Source organism: Cyprinus carpio, chromosome A8, assembly GCF_018340385.1.
Source record: "Cyprinus carpio isolate SPL01 chromosome A8, ASM1834038v1, whole genome shotgun sequence".
NCBI lineage: Eukaryota > Metazoa > Chordata > Actinopteri > Cypriniformes > Cyprinidae > Cyprinus > Cyprinus carpio.
In genome coordinates, this window is record NC_056579.1 from 10,442,981 (window position 1) to 10,460,759 (window position 17,779).

The 17,779-nt window shown below is 37.7% G+C and overlaps 1 protein-coding gene across 50 annotated transcripts in view; it reads right to left on the reverse strand.

Moving 5' to 3' along the window:
- LOC109061954 overlaps nt 1-17,779 on the reverse strand; it is a 35,935-nt gene that overhangs the window by 1,198 nt on the left and 16,958 nt on the right. For 44 of the 50 annotated variants that reach the window (XM_042762123.1, XM_042762116.1, XM_042762120.1 and 41 more), the window contains 16 exons: nt 16,823-16,870; nt 16,417-16,545; nt 16,041-16,154; nt 15,829-15,876; nt 15,421-15,549; nt 14,859-14,961; nt 7,275-7,349; nt 4,764-5,531; nt 3,855-3,971; nt 2,723-2,836; nt 2,511-2,558; nt 2,111-2,197; nt 1,740-1,796; nt 665-778; nt 453-500; nt 51-137 (listed from right to left, as the gene is read on the reverse strand). In XM_042762123.1, the coding sequence (XP_042618057.1) occupies nt 51-137; nt 453-500; nt 665-778; nt 1,740-1,796; nt 2,111-2,197; nt 2,511-2,558; nt 2,723-2,836; nt 3,855-3,971; nt 4,764-5,531; nt 7,275-7,349; nt 14,859-14,961; nt 15,421-15,549; nt 15,829-15,876; nt 16,041-16,154; nt 16,417-16,545; nt 16,823-16,870 (2,086 nt within the window). The remainder of the gene's footprint in view (nt 1-50; nt 138-452; nt 501-664; nt 779-1,739; nt 1,797-2,110; nt 2,198-2,510; nt 2,559-2,722; nt 2,837-3,854; nt 3,972-4,763; nt 5,532-7,274; nt 7,350-14,858; nt 14,962-15,420; nt 15,550-15,828; nt 15,877-16,040; nt 16,155-16,416; nt 16,546-16,822; nt 16,871-17,779) is intronic. The other 6 variants (XM_042762122.1, XM_042762114.1, XM_042762084.1 and 3 more) reach the window with 4 other exon arrangements.

The following is a 17,779-nucleotide window of genomic DNA, read 5'->3' on the forward strand; positions in this document are numbered from 1 at the left end:
GTAGCCACTGTAAACTCTCTAAACATTAATGATATGATGTGCAAACATACCTGTTTGTTTCTCCTCAGAATCACTGCTACTCTCACTTTTCTCTGTTGTATCATGTCCTGTAGAGTCAGTTCCCTGCTGCACAGCATCTGAAAGTTGAAAGGAAAGCATTCCTGTGTCCTCTGTGTGTCAGACAAGTTAAAGAATATAGTGTTGTGTGCAATAACTGAACGTAAACAGTGCTATAAAACATTACAACAAACAAATCTGTAACTTGTGCTGCTACATTACAGTGAAAATCATAATCAAAATCATTTTTATTTTACAAAAAAAAAAATTAAAAAAAATATAAACCTCTGACATTCAACATTCTCATTTCTTTCTGTTCAGCAACCATTTTGACAAGAAATAATTCTGTTTGTGTCAAAAAAGCATGGTAATAATTTCCTACAAACCAGACCCACCATCATCCTCTTTAGGTGCATTATCTGGCAAAGGATCACCTGACAGGCCTGGAAGTAGAAGCAGAAGAAAAGTTTGAGCTATTTTGTTGTCAGTGGCTGTTAAATCTGATTCCTCTCTGATTCCTGACCTGGTTTCCTGAACTGCTTATGCATAACCACACTTATAGAAAGCAAGCAAATGCAATAATATGCTTTATTCTAAGACAAAATACCTTCTTTTCTCTCAGGTTTACGGCCCTTTTCTCTGTCCATGTCTCTCTTAGGTCCTGTGCCAGACTGAGGGTGGTTCTCGGTCTCAGAACTACTGTGAATGTGTGTCGTCTTTTCTGTGTGTCAGACAAAGAAAAGTATATAGTGTTGTGTGCAATAACTGAACATAATAAACAGCACTTAATATAATTACAACAAACATTAAATATATAATTAGGGCTGCTCGGTTACAGCAAAAATCTTCATCATGATTATTTTTATTTTACAGAATAAAAATGAATAGTTGACCTTTAATTCCCAACATTCTCATATAGCGACCAATTTGACAAATTAATTCTGTTTGAGTCAAGAAAGTATGGTTATAATTTCATGCAAACCAGACCCACCATCATCCATAAACAAATGGGCAAACTTCCTTCATTTTATCTTTTTTTTTTTTTTTTTTTTTTTTATAAATTTCATAATCTGAAAAGTTGTAATTCAGTGTGAAAGGAAGAAAACAGGCCTATGCAGCAGCACATACCTATATGCATTTATATATACAGTATATATATCTTCAGATGTGTCCTAGAAATATATATATATATAAATATTTTTTTTTTTTTTTTTTGTTATATTTATATATATATATAAATATTTTTTTTCTGTATTTGTATGTATTTTTAATTTTTGTATAAAGATTTACAGTAAAGACCAGGAAGACATCTTTATAAGCCGCATTCTCATGGTCACAGTAACGGTAGAAGATGAGAGTGGATCCAGGAGGGAGCTCCTCAAAATGGTGGATAACTGCAGCAGACTTTTTACCCTCAAAGGCTTTTTTCAATTCACTATCAATGTCCAGCTTCTTGACCTGAACACTGTCTTGTGATGCTTTGTTTTTGCCATTAATATTCAAATTAAATATATAATTAGGGCTGCTCGGTTACAGCAAAAATCTTCATCACGATTATTTTTATTTTACAGAATAAAAATGAATAGTTGACCTTTAATTCCCAACATTCTCATATAGTGACCATTTTGACAAGAATTAATTCTGTTTGAGTCAAGAAAGTATGGTAATAATTTCCTACAAACCAGACCCACCATCATCCTCTTTAGGTGCATTATCTGGCAAAGAATCAACTGACGGGCCTGGAAGTAGAAGCAGAAGAAAAGACTGAGCTATTTTGTTGACAGCGGCTGTTAAATCTGATTCAATACAATATATTTAATATATAATTTATTAATTTATTGAAATACAGCTGTAAGACTGCAAAGCAGAATGTGGCACAATAATTGCTTCTTCCAATTATCTTGTTTTCATAATTGCGGGAATCCAGAATCATAATTTAAAAGAAAATTTGATTAAACAGAGTCCTATTTATTTATTTGTTACATGATAATGAATAACTAAATGTAGCCACTGTAAACTCTCTAAACATTAATGATATGATGTGCAAACATACCTGTTTGTTTCTCCTCAGAATCACTGCTACTCTCACTTTTCTCTGTTGTATCATGTCCTGTAGAGTCAGTTCCCTGCTGCACAGCATCTGAAAGTTGAAAGGAAAGCATTCCTGTGTCCTCTGTGTGTCAGACAAGTTAAAGAATATAGTGTTGTGTGCAATAACTGAACGTAAAAGTGCTATAAAATATTACAACAAACAAATCTGTAACTTGTGCTGCTACATTACAGTGAAAATCATAAGCAAAATCATTTTTATTTTACAAAAAAAATAAAAAAATAAATATAAACCTCTGACATTCAACATTCTCATATCTTTCTGTTCAGCAACCATTTTGACAAGAAATAATTCTGTTTGTGTCAAAAAAGCATGGTAATAATTTCCTACAAACTAGACCCACCATCATCCTCTTTAGGTGCATTATCTGGGAAAGGATCACCTGACAGGCCTGGAAGTAGAAGCAGAAGAAAAATTTTAGCTATTTTGTTGTCAGTGGCTGTTAAATCTGATTCCTCTCTGATTCCTGACCTGGTTTCCTGAACTGCTTATGCATAACCACACTTATAGAAAGCAAGCAAATGCAATAATATGCTTTATTCTAAGACAAAATACCTTCTTTTCTCTCAGGTTTACGGCCCTTTTCTCTGTCCATGTCTCTCTTAGGTCCTGTGCCAGACTGAGGGTGGTTCTCGGTCTCAGAACTACTGTGAATGTCTGTCGTCTTTTCTGTGTGTCAGACAAAGAAAAGTATATAGTGTTGTGTGCAATAACTGAACGTAATAAACAGCACTTAATATAATTACAACAAACATTAAATATGTAATTAGGGCTGCTCGGTTACAGCAAAAATCTTCATCACAATTATTTTTATTTTACAAAATAAAAATGAATAGTTGACCTTTAATTCCCAACATTCTCATATAGTGACCATTTTGACAAATTAATTCTGTTTGAGTCAAGAAAGTATGGTTATAATTTCTTGCAAACCAGACCCACCATCATCCATAAACAAATGGGCAAACTTCCTTCATTTTATCTTTTTTTTTTTTTTTTTATAAATTTCATAATCTGAAAAGTTGTAATTCAGTGTGAAAGGAAGAAAACAGGCCTATGCAGCAGCACATACCTATATGCATTTATATATACAGTATATATATATTATATATATATATATATATATATATATATATATATATATATATATATATATATATATATATATATATTTTTTTTTTTTTGTGCTCTTGAACCATCTCCTCAACTCTTTCCAGACTGACATTGGATGGCACTTCCACTTCTGCATCAAGCATTACAGTAAAGGCCAGGAAGACGTCTTTATAAGCCGCATTCTCGTGGTCACAGTAACGGTAGAAGATGAGAGTGGATCCAGGAGGGAGCTCCTCAAAACGGTGGATAACTGCAGCAGACTTTTTACCTTCAAAGGCTTTTTTCAATTCACTATCAATGTCCAGCTTGTATATATATATATATATATATATATATATATATATATATATATATATATATATATACACACTGTATATATAAATGCATATAGGTATGTGCTGCTGCATAGGCCGGTTTTCTTCCTTTCACACTGAATTACAACTTTTCAGCTGCAGTCCAAAATATTTCTGTGAGAAAAGATATTAATAAAGTAAAATACTGTCTGCTTCTTTGCAAAAGTAGATAATTAATTTGTTTATAAGTTAGTATGTTCAGAGAGGAGAGGAAAACAACTCACTATTATTCACTGGCACAATGATCTGTGCTTGGACGTTCTCATCCCTCTCCACATCTTCTTCATGTATAACACTTGCTGTGTCTTCTTCTTCAGGCTTTTGGATATTAAGAGGGGATTCTGTGTTGATTTAAAACAAAGATAATGAGAACAAATATTAGCATACCAAATATGTTTTGGTCACTGAAGCAGCCACAATTCTGTTGTCTATAAGGGAATGTTGAATATTATAAATTCACAAAGTGAAACAAAAATCACATCTAATAAAATGACCTCTAACTCCCTGCATATTTATATTTCCCTGTTCAGAGACCATTCATTCCTTCAAGCACCAATTCTGAATCAAAAAGCACGGCCACAACTTGCTGTTAAATTTGATTCCTCTCTGATTCCTGACCTGGTTTCCTGAACTGCTTATGCATAACCACACTTACAGAAGCATGCAAATGCAATAATATGCTTTATTCTAAGACAAAATATCTTTTTTTCTCTCAGGTTTACGGCCCATTTCTCTGTCCATGTCTCTCTTAGGTCCTGTGCCAGGGTGAGGGTGCTTCTCGGTCTCAGAACTACTGTGAATGTGTGTCGTCTTTTCTGTGTGTCAGACAAATGGCTGCCCACTGCTCCGGGTGTGTGTTCACGGTGTGTGTCTGTGTGTGTTCACTGCTGTGTGTGTGCACTTTGGATGGGTTAAATGCAGAGCACGAATTCTGAGTATGGGTCACCATACTTGGCTGTATGTTACGTCACTTTCACTTTTTGAAAGGAAGAAAACAGGCCTATGCAGCAGCACATACTTATATGCATGTATATATATATTTTGTCCGAATCCAAAGTATGAGTCTAATATTTAAAGTTAAAAGTGATTTGTGGAAAAAAACGTGTCTGATAACTATTTTCAAAATGATTTACCACAATCCCCACAGCCCTGCTTTTCAATTTTCTTTTCTGCAGCCACTGGCAAAATGAGATGTGAAATTCGGGTCCACAGTCCACCTAGTTTGTCAACATCCATTTGATTAAACATAGCTGACTTGTCAGAGGAGACAAACTTCTGTTTTATGTGCTCTTTAACCATCTCCCCAACTCTTCTTAGACTGTCATTGGATGTCAATTCCACTTCTGGATCAAGCATTACAGTAAAGACCAAGAAGACATCTTTATAAGCCGCATTCTCATGGTCACAGTAACGGTAGAAGATGAGAGTGGATCCAGGAGGGAGCTCCTCAAAATGGTGGATAACTGCAGCAGACTTTTTACCCTCAAAGGCTTTTGTCAATTCACTATCAATGTCCAGTTTGACCTGATCACTGTCATGTGATGTTTTGTTTTTGCCATTAATATTCAGAACTGAAGTGTTATGGGCAGTAGAAAATGCTCGGGCCAAGCATTGGGCCAGGCAACCAAGTGTCTTTTCAGCTCTGTGATCAGACGTCAGAATCAGGCTGACAGGTTCAGTGGGGTTCTTAGTCTTTAGGTGGCGCCTGAGATGAATAAGACTCCTCCTCCAGAGCTCTGGATGCTGATTTGGAAAGGTAGTCTCAAGTTTTTTCATTTCCTGGTTGAACACGTCCACCACATTAATCTCCTTTTGTACAGGTGGAGTTGAGTCAGGACTACGCTGCCATAATGCACAAACCACAGCTAACAGAACGACAGCAGCTGCAGTCCAAAATACTTCTGTGAAAAAAGAAATTAATAAAGTAAAATACTGTCTGCTTCGTTACAAAAGTACATAATATATATATATATATGTATATATATATATATATATATATATATATATATATACACACTGTGTGCACAATTATTAAGCAAGTAATTATTTTGACCATATCATCATTTTATCCATAATTTACAAGTCCAAGCTGTATAAACTTGAATGCTTATTGGATTTAATGCATATCAGGTGATGTGTTTTTGTGTAACGAGGGAGGGTGTGGCCTAAGGAGATCAACACCCTATATCAAGGTGTGCATAATTATTAGGCAGATTCTTCTCCTCAGGAAAAATGGGCCAAAAAAGAGATTTAACTGACTCTGAAAAGTCAAAAATTGTAAAAAGTCTTTCACAGGGATACAGCACTCTTGAAATATCTAAGATATTGGGGCGTGATCACAGAACCATCAAACGTTTTGTAGCAAATAGTCAACAGGGTCGCAAGAAACGTGTTGAGAAGAAAAGACGCAAATTAACCACCAAAGATTTGAGAAGAATCAAACATGAAGCTACCAGGAACCCATTATCCTCCAGTGCTGCCATATTCCACAACTGCAACCTTCCTGGAGTGTCAAGAAGTAGGAGGTGTTCAGTTCTCAGAGACATGGCCAAGGTAAGAAAGGCTGAAAACCCGACCAACTCTGAACAAGACACATAAGTTGAAATGTCAAGAATGGGCCAAGAAAAATCTGAAGACCGCTTTTTCAAAGGTTTTGTGGACTGATGAGATGAGTGACTCTTGACAGACCAGATGGATGGGCCCGTGCTTGGATTAGTAACGGACACAGAGCTCCACTTCGACTCAGACGCCAGCAAGGTGGAGGTGGGGTACTGGTATGGGCAGGTATTATTAAAGATGAGCTAGTTGGACCTTTTCGGGTTGAAAATGGACTCAAAATAAACTCTCAGACCTACTGACAATTTTTAGAAGGCACTTTCTTCAAGCAGTGGTACAGGAAAAAGTCTGCATCTTTCAAGAAGATTTTGATTTTTATGCAAGACAACGCTCCATCACATGCATCAAAGTACTCCACTGTGTGGCTGGCCAGTAAAGGCCTTAAAGATGGAAAAACTAATGACATGGCCCCCTTCTTCGCCTGACTTAAACCCTATTGAGAACTTTTGGGCCCTTCTTAAGCAGGAAATTTACAGTGAAGGTAAACAGTACACCTCTCTGAACAGTGTCTGGGAGGCTGTGGTTGCGGCTGCACAAAAAGTTGATTCTGACCAGATCAAAAAACTGACTGAATACGTGAATGGAAGGCTTGTGACTGTTATCGAAAAGAAGGGTGGCTATATTGGTCTTTTTGAATTTCTTTTTGAAATTTCAGAAATGTTTATTTGTAAATTGTTTATTATTCTCACTTTAACAGGTGAAAATAAACAAGTGAGATGGGAAAATCTTTGTTTTTCATTTAGTTGCATAATAATTCTGCACACTAATTGTGGCCTAATAATGGTGCACATGTAGATATTCTCTTAAGAATGCCAAAACTTCACTTTTACTACTTAAATGTTCAGGTTTGAGGGTTTGTTAACATTTTGGATTGACCAAGAGTACTGTAGTTGTACAATAATAAAATTAATCCTCAAAAATACAACTTGCCTAATAATTGTGCACACAGTGTGTATATATATATATATATATATATGTATGTATGTTTACAAGTTAGTACATTCAGAGAGGAGAGGAAAACAACCCACTATTAATTTCCTGCAAACCAGATCCACCATCATCCTCTTTAGATGCATTATCTGGCAAAGATTCAACTGACGAGCCTGGAAGCAGAAGCAGAAGAAAAGATTGAGCTATTTTGTTGACAGTGGCTGTTAAATCTGATTCAATACAATATATTTAATATATAATTTATTCATTTATTGAAATACAGCTGCATCACTGCAAAGCAGAATGTGGCACAATAATTGCTTCTTCCAATTATCTTGATTTCATAATTGCTGGAATCCAGAATCATAATTTAAAATAAAATTTGATTAAACACAGAGTCCTATTTATTTATTATTTTTATTTGGATTAAAGTGAATGTAAACATGTAGGCATACCCATTATTATGTGCAAAAAAGGGTTAAAATCACATTACATTCTAACAGTGTAGAGGCCCGTTCACACCAAGAACGATAACTATAAAGATAATGATATTAGCGTCCACACCAGCGAACGATATCGTCTGTTTTTTTCCTTAGCGCACATGCGTCTGCCACTTTAAATTCTCGAGCTCGTTACAGCAGGATGGATTCTGATTGGCTGTCAATATTCGTATCGTTCATCAGTTGGAAAAAATCGTTCTGAAAGTGATTCCAACATTATCGTTTCTCTGTGCCTTTATCGTTATAGTTGTGGTGTGACTGCTATTCTTTAATATTGAGAACGATTTTTAAGACTATATCTTTATTGTTATCTTTATAGTTATCGTGCTTGGTGTGAACGGGCCTTAACATTGCAATCTAAAAGCAAAAATAATCCTTTTAAAGCAGAAGTTAAAGTTACTAAACTAAAAATTAGAATAATAAAAAGCACAGACTAATTGAGTAAAAAGGCTATTTTGATTACCCCATTACACTTTACAGTTAGTGCTTTCATACAAATACACTTTTTTGCAGGTTTAAAATTCGTCATGTCACATTTATTGCTCAACTACAAATATTTCAACAAAATGTATATTTTAGTCAGAGTTATTGCGCTCAGTCTGTTTGGCGCGCTCGTTCTACATGAAGTCTGTGGAGTTTAGCGAAGAATTGCAAAGAAAAAGCACATGCACTTCTGACACAAAAAAGGAAATATTTCCATGGCTTTTTTTAACATTTACAGATGGAGAATATACCTGTGATATGTAAGTTATGCATTAAGGAAACCAGCACATCTCAAACACATTAAACAGCACGTCTCTGTCAGCCTCACACGCAGCCTTTCTGTCAGAGTGTAAGCCCTTTATTTTAGACAAGGGGAGGGGCGACAGTGGTAGTGCCCGTAGTATCTGCCTTGTGTCTCATTAATGGAAAAAGACAAACACCTGTGCTGTATTTTGAAGGGGATCAATAAAGGTATGAGGTCTGCTGTTGTTAAGGGGGGAATTAATCTGTTCTAATCTTAATTAATCTGTAAACCTTTTTAAAAATGCTATGAATGTTTATGCTCATTTTAAAAATAGAAATGTCCTAGGGTCCTACAGCCTTGTGAGCAGCTGATAATAGACGGGCGTTATGTTAATAAGTGCCGTCATTCGTTTATGTTATATTAATATGTTTCATCAATCATACAACCATCAGTTGGCTTGGGTTAGGATAGACCTTTCTTTAATGAATTAAACAGTTTGTTGTTATCATACAGATTGAAAGCCTGAATAGTCTCTCTCCCTCTCTCTCTTTTTATGGGTGTGTGTTTATGCGTGTGTTATCGACTACTAATCGAATAATACCCAGCGATTATCGATTATTACTTTTGCTTGATATGCACATCCCTAATTGAAAGACATTGTAGGTTGGTGGAACGAGCACAAGGGCCTTTAAACTTGTAGAACCCACTGTGCAGTCCCAAACAGTGGGTATGTTAGGTAGGGTCCAATCAGAAAAGAAAGATCATTTAGTAGGACAATGTCCAGTGGTGGATGTGGTGATCCAAGGGGTTAAAACACCTTGTTTGATTGATACAGGTTTACAAGTAACTACATTGACAGAAAGCTATTTTAAGAAATATTTTGAGACCGGGGGGCCAACAATGTATCCACCTATTCAAAGGTTTAATTTGGTAGGCTGCGAATGGTTTAGTTATTCCATATATTGGGTATATTGAAGTGGATTTAATTATATGCGGCAAAGTGATACCAAAAAGAGGAGTGCTTATTGTCAAAGACTCGAATGGGTCGTCATATTCAGGACTGATTGGAATGAATGTAATTAAAGAGTGTGGGAGAATTGTGATGACACAGTCTGAAGATGGTTGTTTAGGGGCAGAAAGTGAAGTACAAGTTAAGGTGTGGAACCAGATGTTTTCTGGGTGTGAGGACTTGTTAAATTTTGTTGATGAGTCAGGACAGATAAGTGCTATTTACTGGCCACAGGGAAAACAAAAAATAATACCAGCACAGTCAGAGGTGGTGATCGAGGCATGCGGACGTGTTCGGCCTGATAGAAAGGATTATGTGGACTTGGTAGAACCATGTCAAGATGTATTGCCAGGCCAGTTATTGGTAGCCTGATCATTAAGCAGAGTTTCAAATGGTAGAGTTATGGTCAGAATCTTAAACCTTTCCCCAGTTTCGGTGACGCTTTTTCAGTCAGTTTTTTTGTCGGTTAGGTCAGATTTCTGATGTTGAGTGGTGTCCAAGGTCGCAGGGAAATGTAGAGTTAAGACCATTGGATAATGAGACTGTGGAGGTGGGGGTGAGACAAACTAGTGTGCAGGATGCAAGACAAGAACATTTGCCCTGGCCTGTGGCTGTTTCTTTAGATCCACTGCAATTTAGTTCCAAACAACAAGAAATGATTTCTGATTTGTTGTTAAAGCATCAGAAGGTTTTTTCAGAACATGACGAGGATCATGGGCATACTGATTGGGTTTTACATGTAATACCCACAGGTGATGCAGCCCCAATTAGAGATCTTTATAATAGGATTCCACCAAAATTGTATCAAGAAGTAAGGGGACTTTTAAATAACATGCTTGAAAATGGTATTATTAAGGAGAGCTGTAGTCCTTGGGCAGCACCTGTGGTGCTTGTCAGAAAGAAGGACGGCACCCTTCGTTTCTGTGTAGACTACAGGCGGCTGAACAGTGTTACTCATAAAGATTCATACCCTTTGCCTAGAACTGAGGTGTCATTGGCTTCATTGAAAAAATCTAGAGTGTTTTCAACATTAGATCTAGCACATGGGTATTGGCAGGTGGGGGTGCACTCAGCTGACAAAGAGAAGACCGCTTTTGTGACGCCAATGGGGCTATATGAATTTAATCGGATGCAGATGGGCTTATGCAATGCCCCAGGAACTTTTCAGAGACTGGTCGAGAGCTGCCTAGGGGATCAAAATTTTTAAACCTTATTGCTCTATTTGGATGATATTATTGTTTTCTCACCCTCATTCGAGGCCCACATTACTCATCTGGATTTGGTTTTTAGCCGCCTGTGGGACTTTGGTCTAAAAGTCAAACTCAGTAAGTGTTCCCTTTTCCAGAGTCAAGTTCATTATTTGGGCCATGTGATTGCAATAGGAGGGGTGTCACCAGACCCAGAGAAGTTGCGGACAGTGGAGGCCTGGGTAACCCCTCAAAATATTACTCAGTTGCGTGCTTTTTTGGGCCTAGCAGGGTATTATAGACATTTTATACAAGATTTTGCCCAGATTGCAGCACCACTGAACTCAATGTTGTGGGGGACATCAAAGCGACGTACCCGACCAGCCACAGGAAAAATAGATGAGTGGGCATGGGGAACGGCACAGGACATTGCTTTTAACAAACTGAAGGAGAGTCTCCTACAAGCACCCATATTGGCATATGCTGATTTTGAATTGCCATTTTTGTTGTATACTGATGCCAGCCACACAGGGTTGGGAGCAGTATTGGCCTAGATCCAAGAGGGGAAGGAGAGAGTAATTTCCTACGCCAGTAGAAGTCTTCGACCAACGGAAAGGAATGGTAAAAATTACAGCTCATTCAAATTGGAACTTCTGGCGTTAAAATGGGCCATAGTGGAAAAGTTTAGGGAATATCTTGCGGTGTCTCCATTTACTGTTTTCACTGATAATAATCCTTTGGCTCATTTGAATACAGCAAATCTGGCTGCAGTAGAGCAACGATGGGCAGCCCAGCTTGCGGGATTCCAGTTCGAGGTGCGTTATAGACCAGGGCGGACAAATGGAAATTCTGATGCCCTCTCCAGGTGGCCTGTGAGTGAGACTTCAGCTTGGCCCACAGAGGATGGAGCAGTCCCATGTGGTGAGGTCGGATATGTCGCACCTGAGTTCGTCTGTGCCTGTGTCCATGCCTTTGTTCCAGTCACTGAGGACCTGGAGGGGAGTCACAAGTTTGAGACAGTGGTACATACAGATCAAGGAGACAGAGTTGGCCCCAGTCTGTTGGCCGAGTGGAGGAGGGCACAACGGACTGATCCAGCGATATCACGACTGTGGATCTATATGGACAGAGGGAGAGGGCCCTCCCCAAGAGAGCAAGCAGCAGAAGATCGGTCTACCCAAGTGCTGTTGCGACAGTGGGTCCGCCTCTGCGTGGATCAGTGACTGCTGTGCAGGGAGGTATGTGATCCAAAGACATCTGATAAATGGAAGCAAATAGTGGTCCTGCAGTGTCTGCAGTCGCAAGTCCTGGAATGGGTGCATGATCATGCAGGACACTTGGGGGCAGAAAAGGCTCTGGGTTTAACCCGACGATGTTTCTTTTGGCCAGGCCTGGTACGAGGAGTGGAGAAGTGGTGCCTTCAGTGTGTTCGATGCAACCTGCACAAGACTCCTGTAAATAAAGTGAGTGCCCCTCTTGTATCTATACAATCAGAATACCCTCTTCAGATTGTTTCTGTTGACTTTTTGTCACTGGAGACTACACGTAGCGGGATGTGTAATATTTTAGTTATGATGGACCACTTCACTCGTTATGCAGTTGCAGTGCCCACTATGGACCAGACGGCTGTGACTACTGCAAGAGTGTTGTGGAAACATTTTATACAGTCATTTGGGGGGTTTGACCAGTTGCACTCTGACCAGGGCCCAAATTTTGAATCAAGGGTCATTAAAGAGCTATGCTCGTTATATAATATCAGTAAGTCTCATATGACTCCTTATCACCCATCAGGAAATGGACAATGTGAACGTTTTAATCGGACACTGTTGAGTATGTTGGGCACTTTAAAGGATGATCAGAAAGAGGATTGGGACCAGTATGTGGCAGAATTGGTACAGGCATACAATAACACCCCTCACCCTTCTACAGGCTATACTCCGTATTTTTTAATGTTTGGCCGTCATGCAAAATTGCCCATTGATGTTATGCTGGGCCGGGGAGATGGCTTTTTGGGGACAGTTGAAAGCTGGGTGCATCACCATCATAAGAGATTAGTGGCTGCCTATAATCAAGCCCGAAAACAAGTTCAGAAGGCTCAATTTCATCAAAAGAAGGATTTTGATCGTAAAGTTAAGGGGGACCCTTTGTTGACGGGACAGAGAGTCATGGTCCTAAATAAGAGGGCCAGGGGAAGGGGTAAATTGGATGATAAATGGGAACAGAATGTGTATGTTGTCATGTCACAACCTAATCTCGATATACCAGATTATGTTGTTAAGAAGGAAGGGGCAGATGGGGAGGAGACGGTGTTGCATCGCAATATGTTAAGCCCATGTAAATTTGATACAGCCTTGCCCTTAGAGAAATGTGTGGAGGTTACACCTTCTGATTCTAATGTCAATCCTGTGAACAGTAACTGCTGTATGTATCCTTGGGTGGGGGACTGTCTTACAGGACCACCGGCACCCATACAAATGGATGGAGGAGCGACCTCCCATATGTACATCGTTGAAGAGCCATTACAGACTGCATCGAGGGAAGGTCCCTCCAGCCCATCTGTTTCACAGACTGAATATTTGAGGTGGTCTGCACGGGCCACAAAGGGCCTGTTGCCTCTACGTTATAGGATGTGAGGTATTTGGGAATGTGTGGACACATTTTGAGTAGGGGGGGTGGATGTAAGCCCTTTATTTTAGACAAGGGGAGGGGCGACAGTGGTAGTGCCCGTAGTATCTGCCTTGTGTCTCATTAAGGGAAAAAGACAAACACCTGTGCTGTATTTTGAAGGGGATCAATAAAGGTATGAGGTCTGCTGCTGTTAAGGGGGGAATTTTGTATGCGAGTGCGGCTGAGCTTCTTGCCGAGGCTACCGTGCCGGGACGTGGGTTGGATGTCTTTTCTGCGATGCGTGCGAAGCAATTGGGAGGGTTACTTTGTAATCTTGAGTTTCCCTAATTAAAGTTCGGCGGCGGCCGTTGTTTTCTCGAACGCTGTACCCCATGTCCGGTAGCGGGTAAGAAGACCAGCAGACAATTATCTGCCCTTATGGTTCAATTATGTGTATATGAAGTGTCGTATTCGCCGGGGAGTCCTGGGTTAATGTGATTGACTAATTGTTACTGGTCCCCCGGCGCTTTTACTTTCTCTCTCTCTGTTTTTTTTTTTTTTTTTTTTTTTGTGTGTGTGTGTGTGTGTGTATAGGGGCTATTAGGGCAGGTTATTATCTTTCATGTGCCATTTTTCATATTGTTTTATCCAGAGTGGTTTTGGCTCATACTGAGTGACTTTGTGGTGTGTATTGAAGTGTTGGAGTTAACTGATGCACTTATGGATTTTTGTATCTTTTGGTGTTTGCTGTGAAATGAAATTCTGTATAATTGTTGGCACATTAATTAACTTTAAGGTGTTGAAACCCTCTGCTGAATACCCTTCTGCTCGTTGATTATGTCAGGTAACTTGTGATTGGTCAAATGCACAATCAACTATATATGACACCCATCTTAATCTGCTGCTCTGCCCTGTTGAGGTTTTAATATGAATTGTATTTAGTATATAAGAATAAAAGCTATACTTGTATTCATTGAGGTTGTGTGCTTGAGTCTCCTTGGCTATTCAGGCCCAAAATAAATTTCATCCAGTTAGGAACCTGTTGGTCTCTTTCTTTACTCCTTTTATTTTTGGAGTGTTACAAGAGCATCTAACGGGGCGAGTGCGAGCTGCTTTGAACTGAAACTATAGGCTACTGCAGAAATTATTTAAGTGCAAAAAAAATAAATAAATAAATAAACTCTGATTGGTTGAACTCTTCAACTTTTTCTGTTGCTTGTTTTGAATACTGCGCATGGATAAAGGCGTCACTAGATTTTTGCATAGTTTAGAGTGACAAATCGAACCAGCGTACTTTGAGGGCAAAATGCGTACAGGTTGGCAGGTCTGAAATATGTTTTGGTCACTGAAGCAGCCACAATTCTGTTGTCTATAAGGGAATGTTGACTATTTTAAATTCACAATGTGAAACAAAAATCACATCTAATAAAAGTTAATACTTGACCTCTTACTCCCTGCATATTTATATTTCCCTGTTCAGAGACCATTCATTCCATCAAGCACCAATTCTGAATCAAAAAGCATGGCCACAACTTGCTGTTAAATCTGATTCCTCTCTGATTCCTGACCTGGTTTCCTGAACTGCTTATGCATAACCACACTTATAGAAAGCAAGCAAATGCAATAATATGCTTTATTCTAAGACAAAATACCTTTTCTCTCAGGTTTACGGCCCTTTTCTCTGTCCATGTCTCTCTTAGGTCCTGTGCCAGGGTGAGAGTGCTTCTTGGTCTCAGAACTACTGCGAATCTGTGTCTTTTTTTGTGTGTCAGACAAAGAAAAGTATATAGTGAACCTAAATAGCACTTTAAAGCATTACAACAAACACATTTTAATTAGAGATCCACACACACATTTAAATAAATAATATAAAAATACATTTAATCAGAAAAATAAGGTCAACTATGTTGTCGTCCACCTCCACAACCTACTGAAACACTAATAAATATGTATTCGATATATACAATATAATATATTTAATATATAATTTATTCATTTATTGAAATACAGCTGTATCACTACAAAGCAGAATGTGCCACAATAATTGCTTCTTCCAATTATCTTGTTTTCATAATTGCTGGAATCCAGAATCATAATTTAAAAGAAAATTTGATTAAACAGAGTCCTATTTATTTATTTGTTACATGATAACGAATAACTAAATGTAGCCACTGTAAACTCTCTAAACATTAATGATATGATGTGCGAACATACCCGTTTTTTTCTCCTCAGGATCACAACTAATCTCACTTTTCTCTGTTGTATCATGTCCTGGGTCAGACCTAGAGTCAGTTCCCTGCTGCACAGCATCTGAAAGTTGAAAGGAAAGCATTCCTGTGTCCTCTGTGTGTCAGACAAGTTCAAGTATATAGTGTTGTGTGCAATAACTGAACGTAAAAGTGCTATAAAATATTACAACAAACAAATCTGTAACTTGTGCTGCTCGATTACAGTGAAAATCATAATCAAAATCTTTTACAAATCTCTTACAAAATAAAAAATAATAGTTGACCTCTCACTCCCAACATTCTCATATCTTCCTGTTCAGTACCAGTTTTGACAAGAATTAATTCTGTTGGAGTCAAAAAAGCATGGTAATAATTTCCTGCAAACTAGACCCACCATCATCCTCTTTAGGTGCATTATCTGGCAAAGAATCACCTGACAGGCCTGGAAGTAGAAGCAGAAGAAAAATTTTAGCTATTTTGTTGTCAGTGGCTGTTAAATCTGATTCTTCTCTGATTCCTGACCTGGTTTCCTGAACTGCTTATGCATAACCACACTTATAGAAAGCAAGCAAATGCAATAATATGCTTTATTCTAAGACAAAATACCTTCTTTTCTCTCAGGTTTACGGCCCTTTTCTCTGTCCATGTCTCTCTTAGATTCTGTGCCAGAGTGAGGGTGGTTCTCGGTCTCAGAACTACTGTGAATCTGTGTTGTCTTTTCTGTGTGTCAGACAAAGAAAAGTATATAGTGTTGTGTGCAATAACTGAACGTAATAAACAGCACTAAATATAATTACAACAAACATTAAATATGTAATTAGGGCTGCTCAGTTACAGCAAAAATCTTCATCATGATTATTTTTATTTTATTTTACAAAATAAAAATGAATAGTTGACATTTAATTCCCAACATTCTCATATAGTGACCATTCTGACAAGACATTTTGACTCTAAACATTAATGATATGATGTGCAAACATACCTGTTTGTTTTTCCTCAGGATCACTGCTACTCTCACTTTTCTCTGTTGTATCATGTCCTGGGTCAGACCTAGAGACAGTTCCCTGCTGCATAGCATCTGGAAGTTGAAAGGAAGGCATTCCTGTGTCCTCTGTGTGTCAGACAAGTTCAAGTATATAGTGTTGTGTGCAATAACTGAACGTAAACAGTGCTATAAAACATTACAACAAACAAATCTGTAACTTGTGCTGCTAGATTACAGCGAAAATCATGATCAAAATAATTTTTATTTTACAACATAAAAATAAATAATTGACCTCTAATGTTCAACATTCTCATATCTTTCTGTTCAGCAACCATTTTGACAAGAATTAATTCTGTTTGAGTCAAAAAAAGCATGGTAATAATTTCCTACAAACCAGACCCACCATCATCCTCTTTAGGTGCATTATCTGGCAAAGAATCACCTGACAGGCCTGGAAGTATAAGCAGAAGAAATGTTTTAGCTATTTTGTTGACAGTGGCTGTTAAATCTGATTCAATACAATATATTTAATATATAATTTATTCATTTATTGAAATACAGCTGTATCACTGCAAAGCAGAATGTGGCACAATAATTGCTTCTTCCAATTATCTTGTTTTCATAATTGCGGGAATCCAGAATCATAATTTAAAATAAAATTTGATTAAACACAGAGTCCTATTTATTTATTTTTTTGTTACATGACAATGAATCACTAAATGCAGCCACTGTAAACTCCAGACCTGCCAACCTTGGAATTTTGTTTTGAAGGCCATATGCTATTAAAAAAAAAAAAAAAACCTTCAGTACACTTCTGTATAAGGCTGGGTGATATGAGCAAAAATTCATATCTCTGTATTTTTTTGGCTGATTTGCAGTATATGGTAGCCTATATATCTCTTTTTTTTATTTGGATTAAAGTGAATGTAAACATGTAGGCATAGCCTATATTATGTGCAAAAAAGGGTTAAAATCACATTACATTCTAACAGTGTAACATTGCAATCTAAAAACAAAAATAATTATTTTTTTTAAAGCAGAAGTTTTTTTTTAATATAAATGTGAATATTATAAAGAGCAGAGTATTTTTGTGTAAAGGGTATTTTTTTTTGACCATTTTACTTTACAGTTAGTGCTATCATACAAATACACTTATTTGCAGGTTTAAAATTCGTCATGTCACATTTATTGCTCAACTACAAATATTTCAACAAAATGTATATTTTAGTCAGAGTTATTGCGCTCAGTTTAGCAGAGAATTGCAAAGAAAAAGCACATGCACTTCTGATACCAAAAAGGAAATATTTCCATGGCTTTTTTTTTTTTTAACATTTACAGATGGAGAATATACCTGTGATAT